The sequence below is a fragment of the Myotis myotis genome, unplaced genomic scaffold, assembly GCF_014108235.1.
Source record: "Myotis myotis isolate mMyoMyo1 unplaced genomic scaffold, mMyoMyo1.p scaffold_m19_p_16, whole genome shotgun sequence".
NCBI lineage: Eukaryota > Metazoa > Chordata > Mammalia > Chiroptera > Vespertilionidae > Myotis > Myotis myotis.
The window spans coordinates 11,387,168-11,408,557 of NW_023416320.1; the positions used below are offsets into that span (position 1 = coordinate 11,387,168).

Below are 21,390 nucleotides of genomic sequence, written 5' to 3' on the forward strand. Positions count from 1 at the left end.
GACAAAATCCTTTTTTCTGAGTAAACCCTTCCTTGGGAGTGCTGTAATCCCACGTATGTTCTAAATGGGAGGGGGCCCTCAGCGGTGCTGCTAGACCAGTGATGGCGAGCCTATGACACGCGTGTCAGTGGTGACAAGCGAACTCATTTTTTTGGTTGATTTTTCTTTGTTAAATGGCATTTAAATATATAAAATAAATATCAAAAATATAAATCTTTGTTTTACTATGGTTGCAAAGATCAAAAAATTTCTATGTGTGACACGGCACCAGAGTTGTTAGGGTTTTTCAAAATGCTGACATGCCGAGCTCAAAAGGTTCACCATCACTGCCCTAGAAACTAGGAGGCTCAGTTCCTTTGAATTTTAAAAGGAATTAATTTGTAGATGACATCATTCAGTATATTCAAATATGACAGGATTCAGATGCTTTTCTACAAGCAGCATTTGCTTTTCTTGGGTAAACGCAGCCATTTTTAGGGTAATAATTGCTTAATATGCCTGGCACATTATTGAAGTCCCGTATGAGAGGCTCAAAATGAGTCAGAAGGTCAATTTATTCCTTGGCCAGATTCCTTTCACAACACGGCTTTCCTGTGCTGCTGTTCAGGAGGAGCAATTAAGACCTTTGTGTACTCAGAGCCTTCCAGCGGAGTTCTGACCCCATCAAATGATATCAGCGCTCTGGCTTGTGCCTGGTGGTGCAGCTTTCATGTGTCAGTGAGTCTTTAGGGGCCTGTATTTTCCTTCCTAAGCTTAAAATGAGACCCGAACGCTAACAGATACCCTACTTACTATTCTGGCAGGCGCCTTTCACTCTCTACTGTCCCACTGGCTTTCTGTTTAAGACACCCTTGACTGTATTTGTGCCCTACACAGATATATACAATTCTTTACTACTTTGAGGACTAAAGAGCCCTCCTTTAAATGTTCCTAATTCTGCCAGAGTGGCCTCACCAACATTTAGCAGGTAAAGACCACTGAAAGGTCAGTGGCTACCTGTTCCCACAGACCAGCTAGTTTCAGGGTGGGAAGAATTAGAGCTCCAAGTGCCTTTGATGGATGCTTTCTCAGGAAATCTCACTTGAGGACTTAGGTACTTACTGTATCTCAGTTCTACTTGAGTTCCACTGAAGATGAGCCAGACTTTTATGAATCATAAATGTACTTTGCATCCTCTTTTCCATAAAAATTTCCCCTTCCTCTGCCCAGTTTTATTTTCTCTGGCTTTAAATCCTAGTATTTATAAAAACAGTACATGTTACGGTTCAAAGGTATTCTCTTAATGCTCTGTCCAAAGCCATTGGTTTGAAAGAGGTGCGCTTCCCCACTCTCCTGTCCAACAAAGAAGGTTCTGTGTGAAGGCTGAGGAGACAGGCAAACAGCCTTCATGTCAGAGCTTTTACTGGTGAGGAGACTGAAGCAGAGGAAGGGCACTTTGTTCCCTGGGCTGGTTAGTAAAGCACAGTGACAGATGTTTAGCTGTTGAGTAAAATGGTATGGTCAATTTGAAACATGGGAATTTTATATAATACCAAATGCTTATTCTAAGGAGGCTGTCTTTATATTCTCATGCAGAACTTTTGTTACACTGCTGAAATCACAGTATTATCGTCAGTCAGGAAAAGTAAAAGCAGTTTTGGATAAAATAGCTTTGTTAGATACATTTTTAAGTTATCAAAACTATCAAGGCAAAAGAAAGGGGATAATTCTGTTATAAAGTCTTATGAGAATTCGGTCACTACAGAACTGTTCATTTCTGCTCCCAGGTGGATCGAGTCCGAGAAAGACTGTCAGAGCAGCAGTACAACAGGCTGGTGGACTACGTCACCAAGACATCTTGCCACTTGGCCCCCAGCTGCTTGTCCACGCAGACACCGCCATGCCCTGTGGTGCCTGTGGAACCTCTCCCCTCCAACGTGAAAACATACCATTACGTGGTCGACCCGCATTTTGCTCAAGTCTTCGTCAGTAAGTTCACCATGGTGAAAAACAAAGCCCTGAGGAAGGGGTTCCCGTGAGTCCCCTCGTCTGAGGCACCAGTTCCTGCTTATGCAGCATCTTTTTAATAAGAAACCTAAATAGCTCTTATGGACACAAGGCCAACACCTTTCTACAGTAACTTTTTGGCCTAAAATTAATTCAGATTCCTCCACCCTAAAACTAAGATACTTGAATAAAATGGAGTGAAAAACCGTTTTCCATTTGGGGACAGTTGACTAACAGAATCCTGTGGGCTGCAGTCTTACCACAGTTGAAAATACATTCCTTTTTGCTCTATGGTATTTGCTACAATTTTTACTATAATGAGGATCTATTAACACTCAGCTAATGTAAAAGATGGTCAGGCCTTAGAATGGAGAGACATTAAAACTTCATTTCCAATGACATTGTCTTTGCTGAATACCCTGATCTGCAAAAGTTTGATCTCTTTAAATGAAATTAAATATTTAGGATTTTATTGTTTAACTTGTTAAATCTGTTACTTGTAGGTGCTGGTATTCTTTAAGTGAAAGCTGCTGTGTATATTCCTTAAAGTCTGCATTTTATTGAATTTACCAAGCATTCTGATGCCTGTCCAGGTACATTCTGGAAAAATGTTTTTCTATTTTGTTTTACTAGTCAAACTTAGAGTAAGTCTTGTGTCTACTGATAAAAATAGATCTGGAGTGCTCAAGTGAGTCTCTTTAGTCTTAGAAACAAAACACTACTGGGAACATTCCCTTGTGGAAAGGGTGTAGCTGAAGGATTCATACTTGCCTGCTGTCCTGGAGGGGAGTGAAGAACCCCATCAACAACCTTAACAATGAACCAGACCAAATATTTTCTTTTGCTTTTAACAACAGGTTTGGCTCAAGATCCTGGGTCACCAGATATCATTTTAGTATTTGGTAAATATCTCAACTCCAATGAAACATGTTTTTATTGATTACATATTAACTTGGGCCTACAACCTGTTACCTATCATTGTGAGACACTAAAGAAAATTCAATTTCAAATGTCCACTAATTTTTACCTGAAGTCTCACCTGTTATGCATAGGCATCGTAAGTCACTGCATAGTTGTTTCTGGAAAGCAAGTTTGTTAATGGACAATTCGGACTGACTATGAAAAAATGGTTCCTCCGTTAGTTTGTTGTACCATACTCATTTAGGAAAGTGAGCTTGGTCAGTTAACCTCAAGAGTAACTATTTTTAAGAATGCAGATATACATTAATTCTTTTATGAGAATTTTGAATACTACTAAGATTTGTTATATAAAATTATTTAAAATAAAAGGAAACCTTGAATTAATGACCACACAGTGTGTGTTGTCACTGGGTATTTTGTTTTTTAAATGCATGTTTTCACTGATACCTGATATAATTCAGCTCACATTTTCAAGACACAAAAATTCTAAGTTAAGGCCAGTTGGTCCCTGTCTCTTGTAACAGCCGGCAGTATAATAGTCATGTTGGCTTAAATCAATGACCCAGGACTAAGAAACTGTACTAAAATAATGAAATTTAATACTGAAATTAAGTTATCTTAAACAGTTAAAAATCCCTAACCAATTCTGATGCAAGTGCCCAAAATTACATCATTAAGAATAACTGAACAAACACTGTCCACAGTATTTCATTGTTTATTTATCAAGATAAACTATTCCTTAGCTCAAATATTCATGTTTCATAGTTCAGGAACACAGGTCAGTGACAAACTTCTGTGGAATTCAACCCAAAGAAATTCTGTGGAGAAGAACACAGTTGCTAAGTTAATATCCAGCATTCTCAATCTCTCTCAGTATCTCACCACCCTGCGATCACATAAGGTCTGTTCCTACTAGTAGCCCACGCTTTGCTCACTCACCTTAAGCCCGAGAGAAGCCCAGTTCAAGCTCCCTGAGCTCACGGTCCTATCTCCACCAAACTCCCTGACCAGCTTCCTTTCCATTTCAGGAATTACAACACCCTATCTCTGGCTTCTTGCTTTCACTTTCCAAACTGGTTTTTTTCCTTCTCTCAAATCCCCATCCCCATTCCCTTCTCATACCCACAAACTCTTCTTAAAAGCAGCAGCCCATCTGTTCTAAACAATTTATATTTCTGTCTCCAAGTTTGTTTTTCTTAATGGCTTTTAAACACAATTAACTTCTTATATAAAAAGGTAAAAATCTAATATTTGAAATCATCCTGTTAACATCTAACCATGAAATGAATACCCACTGAGTAAAATTTGAAAATGTCAGTTATAAGAAAATAGCAATGTTAAGATTAAGACTCTATACAGAACCATTAACATTTTCTTGACCTTTTCACCTTCAGGGATTTTGTGTAATTTACTTAACATGATCATCCTTAACATTCCTAATTTTCTATCTTAAAATAATCTATCTGTTCATGTTTGTGAATCATTTTTTCTAACGGGCCTCATCAATTTTCCAACAATTGGAAATAAAGTTCTCTGTACTTTTTCTAAGTAATTCTACGGCTAATTAGTCCATGCATCAATCTGCATTTCAGATACTACTTAAGCAGCTATGGAAACGGATTATGGAACTGAGTCTTATATTGGACAAAAGATACGTAAATGTCTCTCAAGTCTTTCAGAAAAGTGATCTGAAGTCCAATGTAGTAGGTCTCCCCCACACCCCAGACCTTGGGAAAGATAGATATATGGCATTTGGAATGCTCATTCAGGTACAGTCTGCCTGAAAAACAGTCGCCTTCCCCTTATCACATCAAACTCACACTGGACGGAGAGAACCTTCAATCCTATTTATACAGTCAAACCTTGTTTCTTACATGTCTCCCATCTTGACAAAAAAAATGTAGAACCAAACTTTGGTTTTTGAAATGACAACCCTGATACCTCAGCATAAAAAAAAAAGCGGCTCCTAGGCCACAAAGGAGAGAACACTTTTGTTGCTGGCAAAACCAATGATTAGCACCATTTAAAAAAAAAAAAAAAAAAAAAAAAAAAAAGACGCCAAAACCGGTTTGGCTCAGTGGATAGAGCGTCGGCCTGCGGACTGAAGGGTCCCGGGTTCGATTCCGGTCAAGGGCATGTACCTGGGTTGCGGGCACATCTCCGGTAGGAGATGTGCAGGAGGCAGCTGATCGATGTTTCTCTCTCATCGATGTTTCTAACTCTCTATCTCTCTCCCTTCCTCTCTGTAAAAAATCAATAAAATATATTTAAAAAAAAAAAAGACCATCAAGAGGGCTAATGTTGCTAAAGATGTGAAAGAAACAATGATCACAAAGAGGTAGAAAAACAGTTACTGATTTGGAAAATGGAAAAGCAGTTAGCCAGCGACATTTCGGAGGCAGTGATACATGAACAAGCCAAGAGGCTGTGTACTGACCTGAGAGAGACACCCCTGGGCCGAAAGCTAAAACTGATTCGTTCAAGGCTGGGGGGCGGGGGGCGGAGGGGGGGGTGATAAATTTAAGAAAATAAGTATTTAAAAAAATGAAACACTTCTAAAAGTGGTTTTCCTAATGCCAATTTAGCAATAAAGAGCATTTTGAGCCGAAGTCAGCAAGATGGTTGGCTATGAAGCTCCAGGCTCCCGCTCCCCCACAGTAACCCATCAACGTAAGAACCAACATGTCTGTGTGAGAACCAGAAACCAGTTATGAAGCTGCTGCAAATAAGCAAACACCTAAAAAAAGAAACAGCCACTCAAAACAGCAGGAAATTTCATGAATTTTTTCCTCCCACCCTCAGGGTAACAGTGTGGTTAGGAGGAACCCAGCCAGCTCCTGGCTTCTCCCTCAGGACGGGAAGAGGAGGAGAACTGGCTGCATTCTGGCTTGTTTTAGGGACGGTTTTCTACTTGCCTATCTCGGAGCACTAATGGGAATGGTGACATCATTTAGAATCAGCCTGCAAGCTGCTGAAAGCAGTGATGGGTCTCATGACACAAAAGAGCTGCAGAGGGAATGATGAGCAAGAGATTATGGGCTGAGCAATCCTATATAATAAAGAGCTAATATGCTAATTAGACCAAACAGCAGAACAACAGTCTGGACAACCTGGATGAAGCCAGGGCTGCGAGGGCCGGCCAAGGCAGCCGGGGCCGCCAGGGCCAAGCCCCTTACACGAATTTTGTGCATCAGGCCATATATATATATTTTTTTCTTTTTTCTCCAATATAATAAAAAACTAATATGCAAATAGACCAAAGAGTGGAACCGAACAACCTGTCGCTATGATGTGCTGATCACCAGGGGCACGTATGGAACATGGCAGGCATCGGCCACAGTGGGATGGTGGAGCAAGTGAGCGGGGTGCCAGACCAAGGCAGGGCGCCAGTCACTGTCATTGGGGCGAGCCTCTGGTGGTTGTTGAAAATTCTTTGCTCCCACATGCCGCTGTCCCACCGGTGCTCACACCTGCTGCCAGCACCAGCCCTGTTCACACCCGCTGCTGGCGCTGGAGCTGCCACTCACACCCACTGCCAGTGCCCAGCACCCCAATCACTTGGCGCTGTCAGTGGGTGCAAGCAGTGGCTGCCGCCCCGATTGCCCCTGAGAGCTTCTCCACATCCCCCTGCTCCTGAGGGGTGATTGGGACAGTAGCTGCCACTCACACCCGCTGACGGCGCCAGCCCCAATCGCTCCACGCTGTCAGCAGGTGCAAGCGGGGCTGGTACCATCAGCACGTGGGAGCAGCGGTGGTGGAAGTGGGGCTGCTGGCAAACAGGGGACTGGGCCACGGAGGGAGGGACCAGGCGGGGGCACAGAGGATGGGCCAAGACCCACCACAGACTCGTGGCCCACAGTTCCTTTCAAGGTGCATGAATTCGTGCACTCGGCCCCTACTACACAAGAAGAGCTAAGGCTACGTAGAGGAAGCAGGAGTCAGAATCTTAGGAGCTCTTAAAAGTGACTGACTATACTCGGGAACTAGAACAAAAGCAAAGGCTAAGGCAAGACATAACCCCAGAGAAAGTTTGAGACAAACCATAAGCCTTTATGCCAGGCTGTTAAGATCTCCTGCATGAAGCAAATCCAAAAACAACGGAAGAGGTGGCTGTTTAATCAAATGCCTAAATTTCAACAAAAGATCACAGGACATAAAGAGAAACGTGGCTCATTCAAAGGAACAAAATAAATCTCCAGAAAACAACACTGAAAAAACACACATTGACTCTGACTTGTCAAAGTCTTTAAAACTGTCTTAAATTTGCTCAATGAGCTAAAGAACTCAGACAACTAAACAAAATCAGGAAAACAACATATGAATAAAATGAGAATATTAACAAAGAAAATAAAAAATACAGAAAACTACAGTAACTGAATTATTAAATTCACTAGAGGGTGTTAGCAGTGGGAGAACACAGCCATCTGTGTCAAACACAGACTCAAACACACAGAAGATTCAGCAAACCTGAAAATAGTTCATTTGAATTACTGGGTCTAAGATGCAAAAAGGAAAAGTAAATGAGAGCTTAAAGGACTTATAGGATATCACCAAAAGACCAATACATATCCATTATGGAAACCCAGAACAAGAGAAGGGGCAAAATACTTATCTAGAAGAAACAATGGCCCAAATGCCCCAAATTTGGAGAAATGTATATACTATTACAAGACATTACTTGTAAGTAGGTTAAACCCAAAGAGATCCACACTAAGACACATTATAATCAAACTGTCAAAAACCAGACAATAAATCTTTTTTTTTATTACAATTTGTTGTGGTGTTGTTTTTTTTAATGTACTTTTATTGATTTCAAAGAGGATGGTAGGATAGAAAGAAACATCGATGAAAGAGAATCATTGATTGGCTGCCTCCTGCATGCCCCCTGTTAGGAAGCAAGCTCACAACCGGGTTTATAGATCCATGCTTAACCACTGAGCCACAGAGGGCAAGGCAACCTTTAAAAAGTAGCAAGTGAAAAACTGATTCACAGTCTACAACAGAGCCTATAATATTAGCAATGGATTTGTCAGCATGAACCTTGCAGATTAGAAGGCTGCCCATTAATATATTTAAAGTGCTCACAAAAAACACCCTATATCCAGGAAAACTGTCCTTCAAAAATAAGAAATTAAAGGCATTCTCAGGTAAACAACAGCTAAAGGATATGGAGTTCATTACTAATAGGCCTGCAATGGGAGTTGCAAATTAAAATGGGGCCTGCAAGTTGAAATAAAAGTGCACACAACATTAAAAATAGGCAAAGAACTTGAATAGACATTTCCTCAAAGAACATATACAAATGGCCAACAAGCATGATAAAAGATGCTCAACATCATGAAACAGAAAACAAGTTTGCTGAGGAAGTGAAGAAATTGGAACCCTTTTTACACTATTGCTAGAGTGTAAAAATTATGCAAAATAGTATGGCAGATCCTTACAAAGTAAAATAGAACTACTATATGATCCAGCAACTCCACTTCTGGGTATTTACTCAAAGAGATTATTTATAAAAGTGGTGGGCAGTTAGACTTGAGTGGAGAAAGGACCATGGGCCAGGTACAGAAGGTCACCAGGATGGAAAGCCCCAGGTGCCTACCAACAATCAACTGTAGGTAGGCCCTCATCCCCAGTGTGGCCCCCCCGTCACCAGGTTTGGAACCCCTGACCTTGCCCCCCTAGAGATAACATCTAGGCCTCAGTTGAATTCCAGTTCCAGGCCCAGATAAGCAACAAAACCAGCCTCAGGACCAGCTGCATAGAATAAAGACCCCCTGCCCTAGTGCCACAATCAATCAGTGAAGACCACAACCCTGAAGGACACACCTGGAAACCTGATGACTATTCCATTGAGATCTTCTCCTGGGACCTCCCCTAAAATCTCCACCCTTAGAACCCTCAGGACCCAGGACAGGAAGTGTGCTCTCCCTCCCAGGAGCACAGCCTTCGCCTTTGCTCTCCCCGTCCCTGCCCCAGGCAAGTTACCATTAGCTTCCTCACTCCCGGGCTCCTAGGGCCCTTCCTTTGTCTCCGTAACTTGTTTCCTAAGCCCATTTCTTCTAGGAATTACTTAATGTTCTTTTACAGTTTGGGTCTTGGTCCGAATTCTTTCTTAGCCAGAAACCAGGTTTGGTCTGACCCCACCTGTCTACACGTGGTGTCTTTCCCACTGCTAACAACATAAACATCATACCAGTGTTATGCATAAGTCAAAAAACGGAAGCAATCCAAGTGTCTGATGGATAAATGAACAAAATATGGTATATACATAAAATGCAATAGTTAGCTTTAAAAAGGATATTCTGACACATGCTGTAACAGATGAACCTTGAGGGCATTACATTAAGTGAAATATGCCAGTCACAAAAAGACAAATACTCTGATATAAATGGTGGTTGCCAGGAATGGGAGGGAATGAAGAGTTGTTTAAATGGGTACAGAGTTTGTTTTGTAAGATGAAGAGTTCTGGAGATTGGTTATACGACAATGTGAATTTGCTTAACAATACTGAATTATACATTAAAAATAGTTAAGGTGGTACCACAATTTTAAAAATTTTTAAATGGTAACTTCATATTACCTTTACATTCCAAGATCACTTTGTACTCTGAAAGATACCAGCCTTCCTCATCTCCTCAAAATCTTTCATGGAATCATAATTTCTGTAGAAATCTGCATATGCCTTCTTTCTTGGTTCAGCTACACCAAACTGAAAAAGAGCATATCCCATTACGGCTTATTTTTTAGATTAGAAACTTATCATCTAAAGACAACATAAATCAAACTGTTTGTGTTCACCTTTAACTTAACCCCTGTATTTCCTAAGACAAAGGATGGGGGCGTTAACACAGATGCAAGGAAAGGGAAAGAAATCTCAGAGAAACCAGTCAGCAAGAAGGGCCCTCCCTGCCTGGGGAGGGAAATTCCTTGTGGGTGTCCATGGTGGTAGGGAGAGAGGGTAGACTGGCAGGAGCCGAAGGAAAACATCCAGAAATCTAAAAGGTTGCACAACATTATGTATGTTTGTAATACCACTGAACCATACACTTAGAAATCGTTCGATTTTGTTGTGTATTCTGCCACAATAAAAAATATTTATAAAAAGGCAAACATTAAAGAAGGTAAAGCTTTAATTTGCAAAGCAATTTTCTAACAGTTCTTTTTTGATTCTTTTTTTCTCCTATGGCAACAATTCTTGAAGGTGCTGTCAAAAAGAAAAGCCAGCCAGGCTGGCGTGCCTCAGTGGTTGAACGTCAACCTATGAACCAGGTCACAATTTGATTCCCAGTCAGGGCACATGCCTGGGTTGCGGGTTCGATCCCCACTGTGGGGTGTGTAGAAGGCAGCCGATCCATGATTCTCTCCCATCATTGATGTTTCTATCTCTCCTTCTCCCTTCCCCTCTGAAATCAATCAAAAAAAAAAAAAAAAAAAGCCACAGGCACAAAATGGCCCATGATACCAAACCCAGATTTAAGACCTAACCTAATGGTTGTTTCAACCTTTTCCAGAAACATTTTTTTTTAAATCCTCACCAGATGTTTAGTGACTTTAGAGAACCATCAATGTGAGAGAACCATCAGTTGGTTGCCTCCCATATGCACCCCTATTGGGGATCGAACCTGCAACCTAGGTATGTGCCCAGACCAGGAATGGGACCTTCCACTTTTTTGGTGTACGGGATGATGCGCCAACCAACTGAGCCACCTGGCCAGCGCCAGGAACAATCCACCAGTTTTGAACGTCCTGGTCAAGCACCAGGAAGGTAATTTATCACACATGGTCTTCAGGGTAGGTGCTAACCAATATGATTAGTGTCCTATTAAGAGAAAATTCAGCCATCTACAGGCCAAGTAGAGAGGCCTCAGGAGAAATCAATCCAGGAGCCACCTTAGATTTCTAGCTTCCAGAACAGAAAATAAAACTTCTGTTGTCTAAGCCACCCAGCTTGTGGACTTTGTTATGGAAGCCCTAGCAAACTCATTCAGCTTCATTTACAGATGGAGGATACGTTATCTGGGAATAAGGTACTTTCCCATCACGTGAGGTGAATGCAGGGAGAGTCAGAGGAAGGAAGCACATTAAAGAGTTTCTTTAGAAGACTTGAAATTGCTTATGAAAATAAAATGCATTTTTAAATGTAAAGCACATTTGGGACCATAAGCACCAAGTAAAAATCAAACATACATACCTTATAGGAAGCTGCAACCCCCAGGGATACAATTACGGCTCCAACAATATGAAATCTCAAACGCTTGGCCAGAAGGCCACGCATCTGAGGTTTTGGCAAAGTACCGGCAGACATGGCAGTTCTAGTCTCCTGGTAAATAAAAATTTTTAAAAATTATGAGAACACTAAAAAACCTAAGGAATTCTATGCATCATGCATTTTAGTACCTAGGGAGGCACAGGAAGGACGGACAGTGGACCAACTCCTCCCACAAAACCTAAGATGTTTAAGGGCTTAGGCTTGTGGGGGAGGAACAAACTTCCCTCTGCCCTCAAGGACCTTCTGCGGGTCTGGCCTAATAATCAAACAAGCATGAGGCTAATTAGCAAGGGAAAATAACCGAGTTTAATGTACCCATGCATGCATGGGCACCCCGCAAGCAGGAGAGGCTCGGAGCAGAAAGGGGGAGCTGGGTGTAGGCCGCCCTGAGCTGGGGATGAGGTGACACACCTTGGGGGCTTTAAAGGGTTGCAGCAGGTCAAGAACAGACGTTCAGGAAACAAAGGTCTGCCGGCCATAGAGGTGGGATTGTGGGTGGTAATATGGGGAAGGCCCCTGATTCAAGTCCTTCTAGGTAAAGGGAGGAGGCTCAAGTGTCTTGGGCCTGAAGCGGGCTGGTCCTGCTCAGCGGTGAGGCCGCTGGTCCGTTGGATTCCGGTCAAGGGCACACACCTGGGCTGCAGGTTCGATTCGGTCGGCGTGCCCGAGGGAGGCAACCGATCGATGTGAGTGAGACACATCGACGTTTTTTCTCTCCCCCTCCACCGCCTTCCTCTCTCCCCTCTACATTAAAATAATGATGATGGAGTAAAAAGTAACTGCCCTTAGCTCAAAGCAATCTGCACAGCAGAGGCACCCTGGGGTGCCTTGTTCTGAGCCCCATCCCTGTCTTCCACCCTAAATGAGACAGTGGACCCGGCGGCAGCGGACACTGCACACCGCTCCCCCGGCCCCCGGAGAGCAGCGGCTCGAGGCCGGCAAGTGCACACGCACCCACAGCACCGGCTCTGCACTGTCTGCGGGGCCACCCTACGGGCCACGTTTTACTCCACTTTCCCGACGGGAGCCCTGGGGCCCCCGAGGCGACTGAGGCCCGGGCGGGAACCAGCAGCCGCCCGCAGGTCCACCCGAGACGGCGGCCTGGTCCCCGGGCTCCGCGGCCCACAGCGGGGCCGCTCCCGCAGCCCTCCCTCCCGGCCGGCGGGCAGGCGGGGGCGAGGCCGTGGGCGCGGGGAGGCGGCGGGAAGCCGGCCCTCCCTCCAGCCCCCCGCGCGGGCCCCAGGCGGGCGCCCAAGGTGGCCGAGCAAAGGGAGGCGAGCACCCCGGGGCCGGACAGGCCGAATGACCTGACCAAGGTCACAGCGACGGCGGGGAAAACTCAGCCGCCGGGGACCCAGGCCCGCCGCCCCAGGAGCCCGGCCGCTCCCCTGAGGCCCCCGCGGGCCCCCGCGCCCTCCCGAGGCCCCGGCGGGGGTCGCGCAGGGGCCGACGCGGGCGGGGGTTCGGGGGGGTCCGAGGCTCCACGACCGACGGGACGCGGCGTCACGGCTCAAACCTTGGGCCCACGGACAGCCAGCAGCAGGCGGCGGCAGCTATGGGAGCCCGAACGAGGTACACGACAGCGTCCCAACTCACCCCGACACCAACGTCCGTCCTTCCAGAGGGAGAACTGGGTGACGCCCGGCAGCGCGCATGCGCTCAAAAGGGAAGGGGCCGACGGTGGCCGAGGGAGGCCAAAAGCCCTCTGGCGCGCCTGCTGCCGCTTGTTGCTGAAGTCCACCTGTGTGATTACATTATTTATGCAACCTTCAGTTTAGGACTTGACTTTCTGAGTCGGTTTCCTTAATAAAGTGGAGGTATTCGTTTTACTAATACAGATTTGATATGAACTTAGTAGAGAACTCAGAGATAGTCAACATGTACATTTTTTAAAAGTACAAGGACAGTACAAATCATCCTGGGCCCACGGATTGGCTGAGCATTGTGCACAAACCGACGTTTTCACTATTATAACTAGTCTTAGGCGAATAACTGTTCGGTTTGGGTAAAGGCTGAACGAGACAGCCTAGCCCAAGGCCTCGCCTATGAGACAAACATGAACAGATTAATACCAATTCCAAGCGACTGTGGAAGCAATTGCTTGCCTGGCAGGGTGGAGCAAGTTTTGGTGGAAGTATTTGTGTGGGGGTTTTAAGTAAAACACGGGTGTTTTAAGGGAAGACAGCTGGAGGCGTGTTAAAAGGGATGTGTAAGGGGGAGGCTCTCATGCTTCAGGGGGGTGAGGCTTGGTTGTTAACGGAAACCACCTGGGTTTGTAAGGCCTGATTTAAGTCAACTCAGCAAGCACTGTGGAAGGTACACCAGGACACAAAGGATACATGGGATCGACGCAACACGTCACAGGGAATGGTATAGAATAGGAAGAAGCTAGGAAAATTCCAGGACGAGCGGAATGGGGAAACTACGACAGATAGTTCAACAGCAGTTTGCAGCCACCGAGTAAATCCTATCTTCCCTAAACCAGGGACACTTCAGAGTAAATGGTTTGCACTTCTGCTCCTCAACCAGCGGGTAAATACTTAAATCACCCTACTCAGGGAGACACAGCAGAAACCCAATTAGTGCCATTTGCCAACCACACAGATGAAGAGAATAGACCTCGTTTTGGAACATCAGCATAAAGCTGATAAATATTCTGCCCCCTAAGACCTCCCCTAAACGTCCAGCCTGCTCTCCCTCCAGGAAGCATGCCCCTGCCATTCCCTTCCCCCTCTCCCTCCTCACAGGCAATACCCCCCTAACCTCTGAGGGAACGACCCCATGAGGCTTTCAACCAGGGGAGCAATGGTCCTGATTCATAGGTGTCTCACCACTGAGCAACACCAGCCAGGCTAATAGCAGTCCTTGATTGTCCTTCCAGGAACCAACCCTTACCTAGTCCTGGCCACGTGGATCTAACGGGGTCATATGACTCAAGAGGGGCCAAACAACGTAGCCAACCCCCTTGGCCACAGCCTTGTGTTGGGGATAGGCAAAGAGCCCTGACCAGAGCAATGAAACTCGACTCTACAGCTTTGGTCAAAACCATTAGGGGGAAGGCTCTTTCCTTCAGGGAGCATAGCGGGATGGAGGAGGGGTCTTGCTGCTCTCAGAGTAGGAAGCCAGAGAGTAGTATGTGCCTACAATGTGCCAGGTACTGTTCAAATGATAGGGAGAACCTGTCCTCATGGAGGACAGAACAGACAAGAAACAAAAACATGTCAGATGGTGATAAGTGCAAAGGAAAAAACAGAGGAAAGTATGGGCAAAGAAAGTTGAATAAAGAAGTGTCCATTTTTGCCCTGACCAGTTTGTCTCAATGGTTAGAGCATCGGCCTATATACTCTCGGGTCCAATTCTGGGTCAAGGGCATATGCCTGGGTTGCAGGTTCATCCCCAGGCCCAGTACCCAGTCTCTCTCTCTCTCTCTTTCTTCCCCACCCACTTCTACTCTCTCTAAAAACCAGTGGAAAAAATATACTCGGGTGAGAATTAACAAAACAAAAGTACCCATTTTATATTGGAAGTTTGAGAAAGACAGGCAGCTGACTCGAGCCCGTGGTCTACACTAGAGTAAAAGATGGTTCAATGGAACGAGTGGGATTGTTCTGCATGGCCCCAAGAAATCAACTAGGATGGCTGAGTGGAAGGTGAGAAAAGCCAGATTTTAGTTAGGTATTCACCATGGCTAGAAATCAGTCCTTTCAAGGTGATCCTCAACCAAAGACATCCCCTGAGCTGGAGGACCCCAGGATCCCTTGACTGGGAGAGAAGCAAAGCAACAATCTTACTCCTCCTGCATCTTTTTTTCCTGACCTGACAGTCACCAGGTCCATGTGTTGCCTTAAAATGTGTTGGAGAGACATCACTTTTGGAACATGGGCCTAAGGGAACTTCTGCCATGCCTCCTCCATTACTACTCTGCTCTCACCTGGGCTCGGGGCCTCACAGTGCGGAAAGGGTGTGCAATACCTAGAAAGGCAGATTGCAACGTTAGGAACTAAAAGGGGTGGTTAGACAGACATAAGCAGAGCAAGGACCATGGGCCAGGTCAGAAGGTCACCAGGGCAGATAGCCCCAGGTGCCTGGCAGCAGACAATCAATGGTAGGGTGGGACCTCGCCCCCATGGTGACTTTCCTCCCCTAGTGTACCAATGGTCGCTGGTTTGGAACCCCTGACCTTTCCCCCCTAGAGGTAACATCTAGGCCTCAGTTGATTTCAGCTCCAGGCCCAGGTGAGCAACAAATCCAGCCTCAGGACCAGCTGCTTTGAATAAAGACCCCCCTTCCCTGGTGCCACCATCAATCAGTGGAGACCACAGCCCTGAAGGACACACCTGGAAAGCTGCTGACCAGTCTATTCAAACCTTCCCCTGGGACCTGCCCTAATGTCTCCACCCTAACGCCCTTAGGATGGAGGACCCGGTGTGCTCGCCCTCCTTACCTTTCCTATTCCTCTTCCTCTTCCCCTCCCCGGGCAAGTTACCATTAGCTTCCTCACTCCCAAGCTCCTAGGGCCCTTCCTTTGTCTCCATAACTTGTTTCCTAAGCCCATTTCTTCTAGAAATTACTCCTTCTACCTCTGTGTTTTTACCAAATAAATGTTCTCTTACAGTTTGGGTCTTGGCTCTGAATTCTTTCCTAGGCAGAACCCAAGTGCCGAGGCTGCTGAACTCAGGTTTGGTCTGACCCCACCCGTCAGACACCTGGTACGGTTCCTGCTGCCTACAACAGTATCCATGAGAAGAGTCATGAATAATTATGTGAATTAAGAAAATACGAGGGACTGAAAAGTTAAGAAGCATCAAAAACAAACACTCGGTGAGGTAAAATAGCAGCAATTGCAATATTTGACAAATCTTGGGGGTAGAGCTGTTCACTCTTTTACATATAACTTATTTCTACTTTCAAATTTAACAAATAATAAAAGATTGCTGAGTCAGCGTTAACTATGGACCATCACAAAAGTTTGGGTCTGGGGTACTTTTTTCAACCTGACCACATTCAATACGTAGATAAGGATCCAAGGAAACTTTTTTTTTTTTTTTAAGAGAAGTAAGCTTTTATTTCCTTGTTTCTCAAATAAAGGAAACCTTTAAGACTGGTGAAATGTTTTTCTCAGTGATACTGTTATTGACCAAGCAAATGCTGTGAGTGATCTGAACATGACTTCCTGTTCCGAGAGACTAGCCATGTTCAGCTCAGCTCCAGATGACTTGGCTCTGCACGCGCCCAGAAAGGCTGGAGAGACCCACCAGACGCTGATGGTGTCTGGCAGGAGCCTGGGAAGCACTACACGTCGTGGGTTGAGGAGGGAACAGTGAGTGTTCTAAGCGTATCGGCTGTGGCAGTGCCCATATCTAAACGAAGGTCACTACAGCTTACGCCCGACAACCAGTACAATTCAGAGGAAATGTAGGTCTTTTCTCAAAGGTGGTCCCACACGTCACCCTCAGTAAGAGAGACGTGGTAAAATTCCAAATAAGCTCTTAACTCAGATCTGTACTAGCAACAATCATTTTCATTTAAAATCTTATTTGGCCGGGAGAAACTAAGATGGCGGCATAGGTAAACACCGGGAAATTGTCGCCTCACACAACAATTGAAAATTACCGCAAAGGACTGAGCAAACATCATCCAGAACAACAGAAAGGCTGGCTGAGTGTAAATTCTACAACTAGAAGGAAAGAAAAGCACGCTGAGAGCCAGAGGCGCTGCGGAGGTGAAGTGCAGAGGTACGGCGGCTCGCGCGCGCGAGGAAAGGGGGTGGCACCTGGGGACACGGCTGTCTTTTTGAATCACAAGCTCCCCACTGCTCTGAACTCCGGTTCCGGGAAGTCTCTGGGGACCCAGGACTCATACGGGGAGAAGCTGGTCTGTCGGGCAGCGGGCGAACTTGAAGGCGGCTTTCCCTCAGAGGTGCTTGCAGCAATTAGCGGGTCACTGAGACCCGCGACTCCGGGCGGAGAATCAGCCATAGCTCCTTGATCCGCCCTATGATTCCCTGAGACCCCGCCCCACCCAGGCTGCGGCAGAGGCTTTTGCATGTGAATGTACCTAACTGCAGCCGAGCCAGGCAGACCCGGAACTTCCAAGAGAAGGCCCAAGGCCCCGCAGCGGCTTGCATTGCTTCACAGCTGAGCCTCTTCGTGGCTCCTGCTGTGTGGCCTCAGGCAGAGGCTGAATTAGCACCTCCTTAGATCCAGGAGCCACTGTACCCAGTGGTCAGAGGGGGACCATCCAGACTGCAACTCCTCAGATCCATAAGGGACACACTCAGGGAGCAGACTCAGTGAGCACCAAAGCCCCACTGAAGCAAGTCTTGCCCCAGAAGGGTGTCTTCAGCACAGAAGTTCTCCCACTTTAGACACAGCTGATTCTCACAGCCAATTGGCCTGGAGGTCAATTCCTCCCAGTGATTCTACAACAACCAAGGCACCAAGAGTGCACCAAGAGTGTCCACCCCAGGTAACTGGGGAGGCTGAGCTACTGGGCCCTACAGGACACCTGGCGCGCAGGGCCACTCTATCAACACAGGGAAGCTGCCAAAATGCGGAGACAAAGAAACAGGTCACAAATGGCAGAAATGGAGGAAAGCAAACGACTGGATATAGAGTTCAAGGCCACGTTTATAAGGTTTTTCAAGAATTTTATGGAAACCGCCGATAAATTTAATGAATCCCTCAATAAGTATAAGGAGACCATGGAGGACATGAAAAAGGACCAACTAGAAATTAAGCATACACTGACTGAAATAAAGAATAATTTACAGAGATCCAGCAGCAGACAAGAGGATCCCAAGAATCAAGTCAAAGATTTGAAATACAAAGAAACAAAAAATACCCAACCGAAAAAGAAAAAAGAAAAGAGATTCCAAAAATATGAAGATAGTGTAAGGAACCTCTGGGACAACTTCAAGCATACCAACTTCAGAATTATAGGGGTACCAGAAGGAGAGAGAGGGCAAGATATTGAAAACCTTTTTGAAGAAATAATGACAGAAAACTTCCCCTACCTGGTGAAAGAAATGGACTTACAAGTCCAGGAAGCGCAGAGAACCCCAAACAAAAGGAATCCAAAGAGGACCACACCAAGACACATCATAATTAAAATGCCAAGAGCAAAAGCTAAAGAGAGAATCTTAAAAGCAGCAAGAGAAAGAAACTCAGTTACCTACAAGGGAGTACCCATACGACTGTCAGCTGATTTCTCAACAGAAACCATGCAGGCCAGAAGAGAGTGGCAAGAAATATTCAAAGTGATGAATAGCAAGAACCTGCAACCAAGATTGCTTTATCCAGCAAAGCTATCATTCAGAATAGAAGGTCAGGTAAAGAGCTTCACGGATAAGAAAAAGCTAAAGGAGTTCATCACCACCAAACCAGCATTATATGAAATGCTGAAAGGTATTCTTTAAGAAGAGGAAGAAGAAAAAGGAACTCTTACCATTTGCCACAGCATGGATGGAACTGGAGAGCGGATAAATACCACATGATCTCACTCATTTGTGGAATATAATGAACAACATAAGCTGATGAACAAGGACTGATCCAGAGATGGAGAGGCATTGATTGGACTGTCGGGACTTGGAGGGAAGGTAGGGGAGGGTGGGGGTAAGGGGGAAAGATCAACCAAAGGACTTATATGCAAGCATATAGGCCTAATCAATGGACATGGACAACGGGGGGGTGAGGGCATGAGTGGGGGGGGGGTAGAGGGTAACGTGGGGACAAGGACACATATGTAATATCTTAATCAATAAAAAATATATTTAAAAAAAAATCTTATTTGGCCTGGCTGGTGTGGCTCAGTGGTTGAGCATTGACCTATGAACCAGGAGGTCACGGTTCGATTCCGTCGGGGAACATGCCTGGGTTTCAGGCTCCATTGATCCCCAGTAGGGGTCATACAGGAGGCAGCCAATCAATGATTATTTCTCATCATTGATGTTTCTATCTCTCTCCCCCGCTTCCTCTCTGAAATCAATAAAACAATTTTTTAATTCATTATTGTGTTTTTAAAATGATAATTGATGTCTTTTGACTGTGTTGTGCCCTCTTAGAAAATACAATATTTTCCTTTTGTCTTGAATACAAAAAGTCTGAATTTTAAATGTACTCAATATTCAAACTGTGCATATGAATCTATGTGTGATGTTTTAAGCTTCATTGTAAAGAATAAACTAAACTAAATCTTCCCACTATAACTAAAAAATGATACTGAGCACTTGCTATGTTCCCCAGTCTGTGCCAGCCATCATGGGAGATGGCAGGGAATTGTACAACCCAGACCCTGTGTTCCAGTAGCTGGAAATTTCATTAAGAAGAGTCATGAAACCCAATACAAGGGGGAGTTCAGGACCAACATGAGACGGAATCAATTAATGCAAAAGGAAGTTTGGAAGATGGAGATCAGCATGAGATCATCTATTCATTCAACAAATATCTGCCAACATCAACTGTGGGCCAAGCAATGCTGAGACACTGTGTGAAAGAAAAAGTTCTTGCTCGCACAGGGGACACAGGGCACAAGTAAACAACTACATACATGCTATCGCTTTTGACAGGGGTCAGTGCTGGGAAGCAATGGAATGTGTTGGCGGGGTGCCCTTCCACTGGGGGCCAGGAACACCCTCTCTGGGGAGGTGACCTTTGAGCAGAGCCTGCTGGCTGAGGACGTGAGTTCAATGGGTTGTACAAATGAAAGATTTTTATAGGAAGAAGGGTGTGGCAGGGGAGCTATTAGGAAAAGAAAAACAAGGAAAGGATTAGCCCTGGCCGGCATGCTCAGCAGTTAGAACATCGGCCTGTGCACAGGAGGGTCTTGGTTTCGATTCCTGGTAAAGGACGTGTACCTGGGTTGCAGGTCTGATCCCTGCCCCTGGTCAGGGCACATGTGGGAGGCAAACAATCGATGTGTCTCTGTCACATCGATGTCTCTCTCTCAATCTCTCTCTCTCTCTCTCTGTTCCTCTTTCTCTCTCTCCCTTCCCCACTGTCCTCCACCCCCTCCCTGCCTCTCTCTCTGGAATCAGTGGGAAAAGTATCCTCACTCCTGAAATGAGGATTTTTTTAAAAAAGAAGAAAGGATTATATTTAGACCAGACTATAGTTAATACTATGTATATTGAAATTTACTGAGAGTAGATCTTGAAGTGTTGTCACCCACACAAGAGAAGAGAGAAAAAGAATGGTATCTTCCCACTTCTTTTGACATGAAATCAATCAAGCTGGCAATCTTTCCTCTCTCTGCCTCTTGCTCTCTGTGTCTCTTTCTCTGTTTGGGCAGAGGGAGGCATTCTCTGCAGGGTCGAATGTTCTGTCTACAGATGCCCGATTAACCTTTCTCTGCAGACCTGGCACATCCGAGACCTAAGCCTCTCCAAGCTTCTGAGGGGCAGCTGTACAATCTCCTCAACTACAATATCCACCACGCGTTCTTTCAAGTGAGGTTTCCCTGCCCCACTCAACACTTACTCTATCACCCACTTTCAGTCTCCAGGCTTTGTTAAGACCTGCAATCCACGGATGCCTTCTAGTTTTGTAGGTTTACAGCTGTATCCTTGTTTTAGGGGGTTGGGAGGAGAGGAGCTAAGTGCGCGTGCTTAGACACCATATTGAATTACAAGTGTGAAAGGGGATTCGGAGATCTCACCACTCCAGGGCTCCTGCAGACGCAGGCTCCCATCTGGATCATTCCTCTTCTGCCCTGGGAAACTCTGAAGTATTTCCTGCGGTGCAGGTCTGCTGCCAACACACTCCCTCAGCTTTTGTTTTTCTGAAAATGCCTGATTTGGGCCATAATTTTTCTATTTGAAAAATTACTCTGAATTAATTTGGGGCTTACAGAAAATTGCAAGACTATTACAAAGAACTCCCAAGTACCCTTTTTAAGTGCTAGAATTTAATTGTTAACATTTTGCCACACTTGCATAATCATTGTCTTCCCCTCTTTCTTGCATATATCTTATACATATTATAAATTCTATTATATATAATATGATACAATATTGTAAATATGTATAGTTATACATAATATAATTTTAACCATTTGACAGTAAGTTACAGGTATAATGACCCAGATTCAGAGAATTAACACTGAAACAATACTATCATTAAACCCATAGATCCTACTCAAATTTCACTGATTGTCCCGATAATGTTCTTTATACAATCTCATCCCAAATAGACGTACCAAGTCTTTTTAATTTTCTT

General features: G+C 45.0%; 2 protein-coding genes across 9 annotated transcripts in view; one reads left to right on the top strand and one right to left on the bottom strand.

Annotated features, from left to right (window-relative positions):
- VPS13B (vacuolar protein sorting 13 homolog B) overlaps positions 1–3,292 on the top strand; it is a 613,015-nt gene extending 609,723 nt beyond the window's left edge. For 4 of the 7 annotated variants that reach the window (XM_036337858.1, XM_036337857.1, XM_036337859.1 and 1 more), the window contains one exon: positions 1,767–2,018. In XM_036337858.1, coding sequence (XP_036193751.1) covers positions 1,767–2,018 — 252 coding nt within the window. Of the gene's footprint in view, positions 1–1,766 lie in introns of all 7 variants that reach the window. The other 3 variants (XM_036337862.1, XM_036337864.1, XM_036337860.1) reach the window with 1 other exon arrangement.
- Positions 3,293–3,604: 312 nt separating this feature from the next.
- Positions 3,605–12,915, bottom strand: LOC118670671 (cytochrome c oxidase subunit 6C). 2 transcript variants are annotated; one of them, XM_036337884.1, is made up of 4 exons: positions 12,773–12,915; positions 11,099–11,227; positions 9,488–9,616; positions 3,605–3,725 (listed from the first exon to the last, which is right to left on the bottom strand). In XM_036337884.1, exons 2-3 carry the CDS (start codon positions 11,210–11,212, stop codon positions 9,503–9,505), a joined length of 228 nt encoding a protein of 75 aa, XP_036193777.1. In that variant the 5' UTR covers positions 11,213–11,227; positions 12,773–12,915; the 3' UTR covers positions 3,605–3,725; positions 9,488–9,502. The 2 variants fall into 2 exon arrangements, with proteins under 2 accessions (XP_036193777.1, XP_036193778.1); XM_036337885.1 differs by having other exon boundaries at positions 12,693–12,824.
- Positions 12,916–21,390: the final 8,475 nt, after the last annotated feature.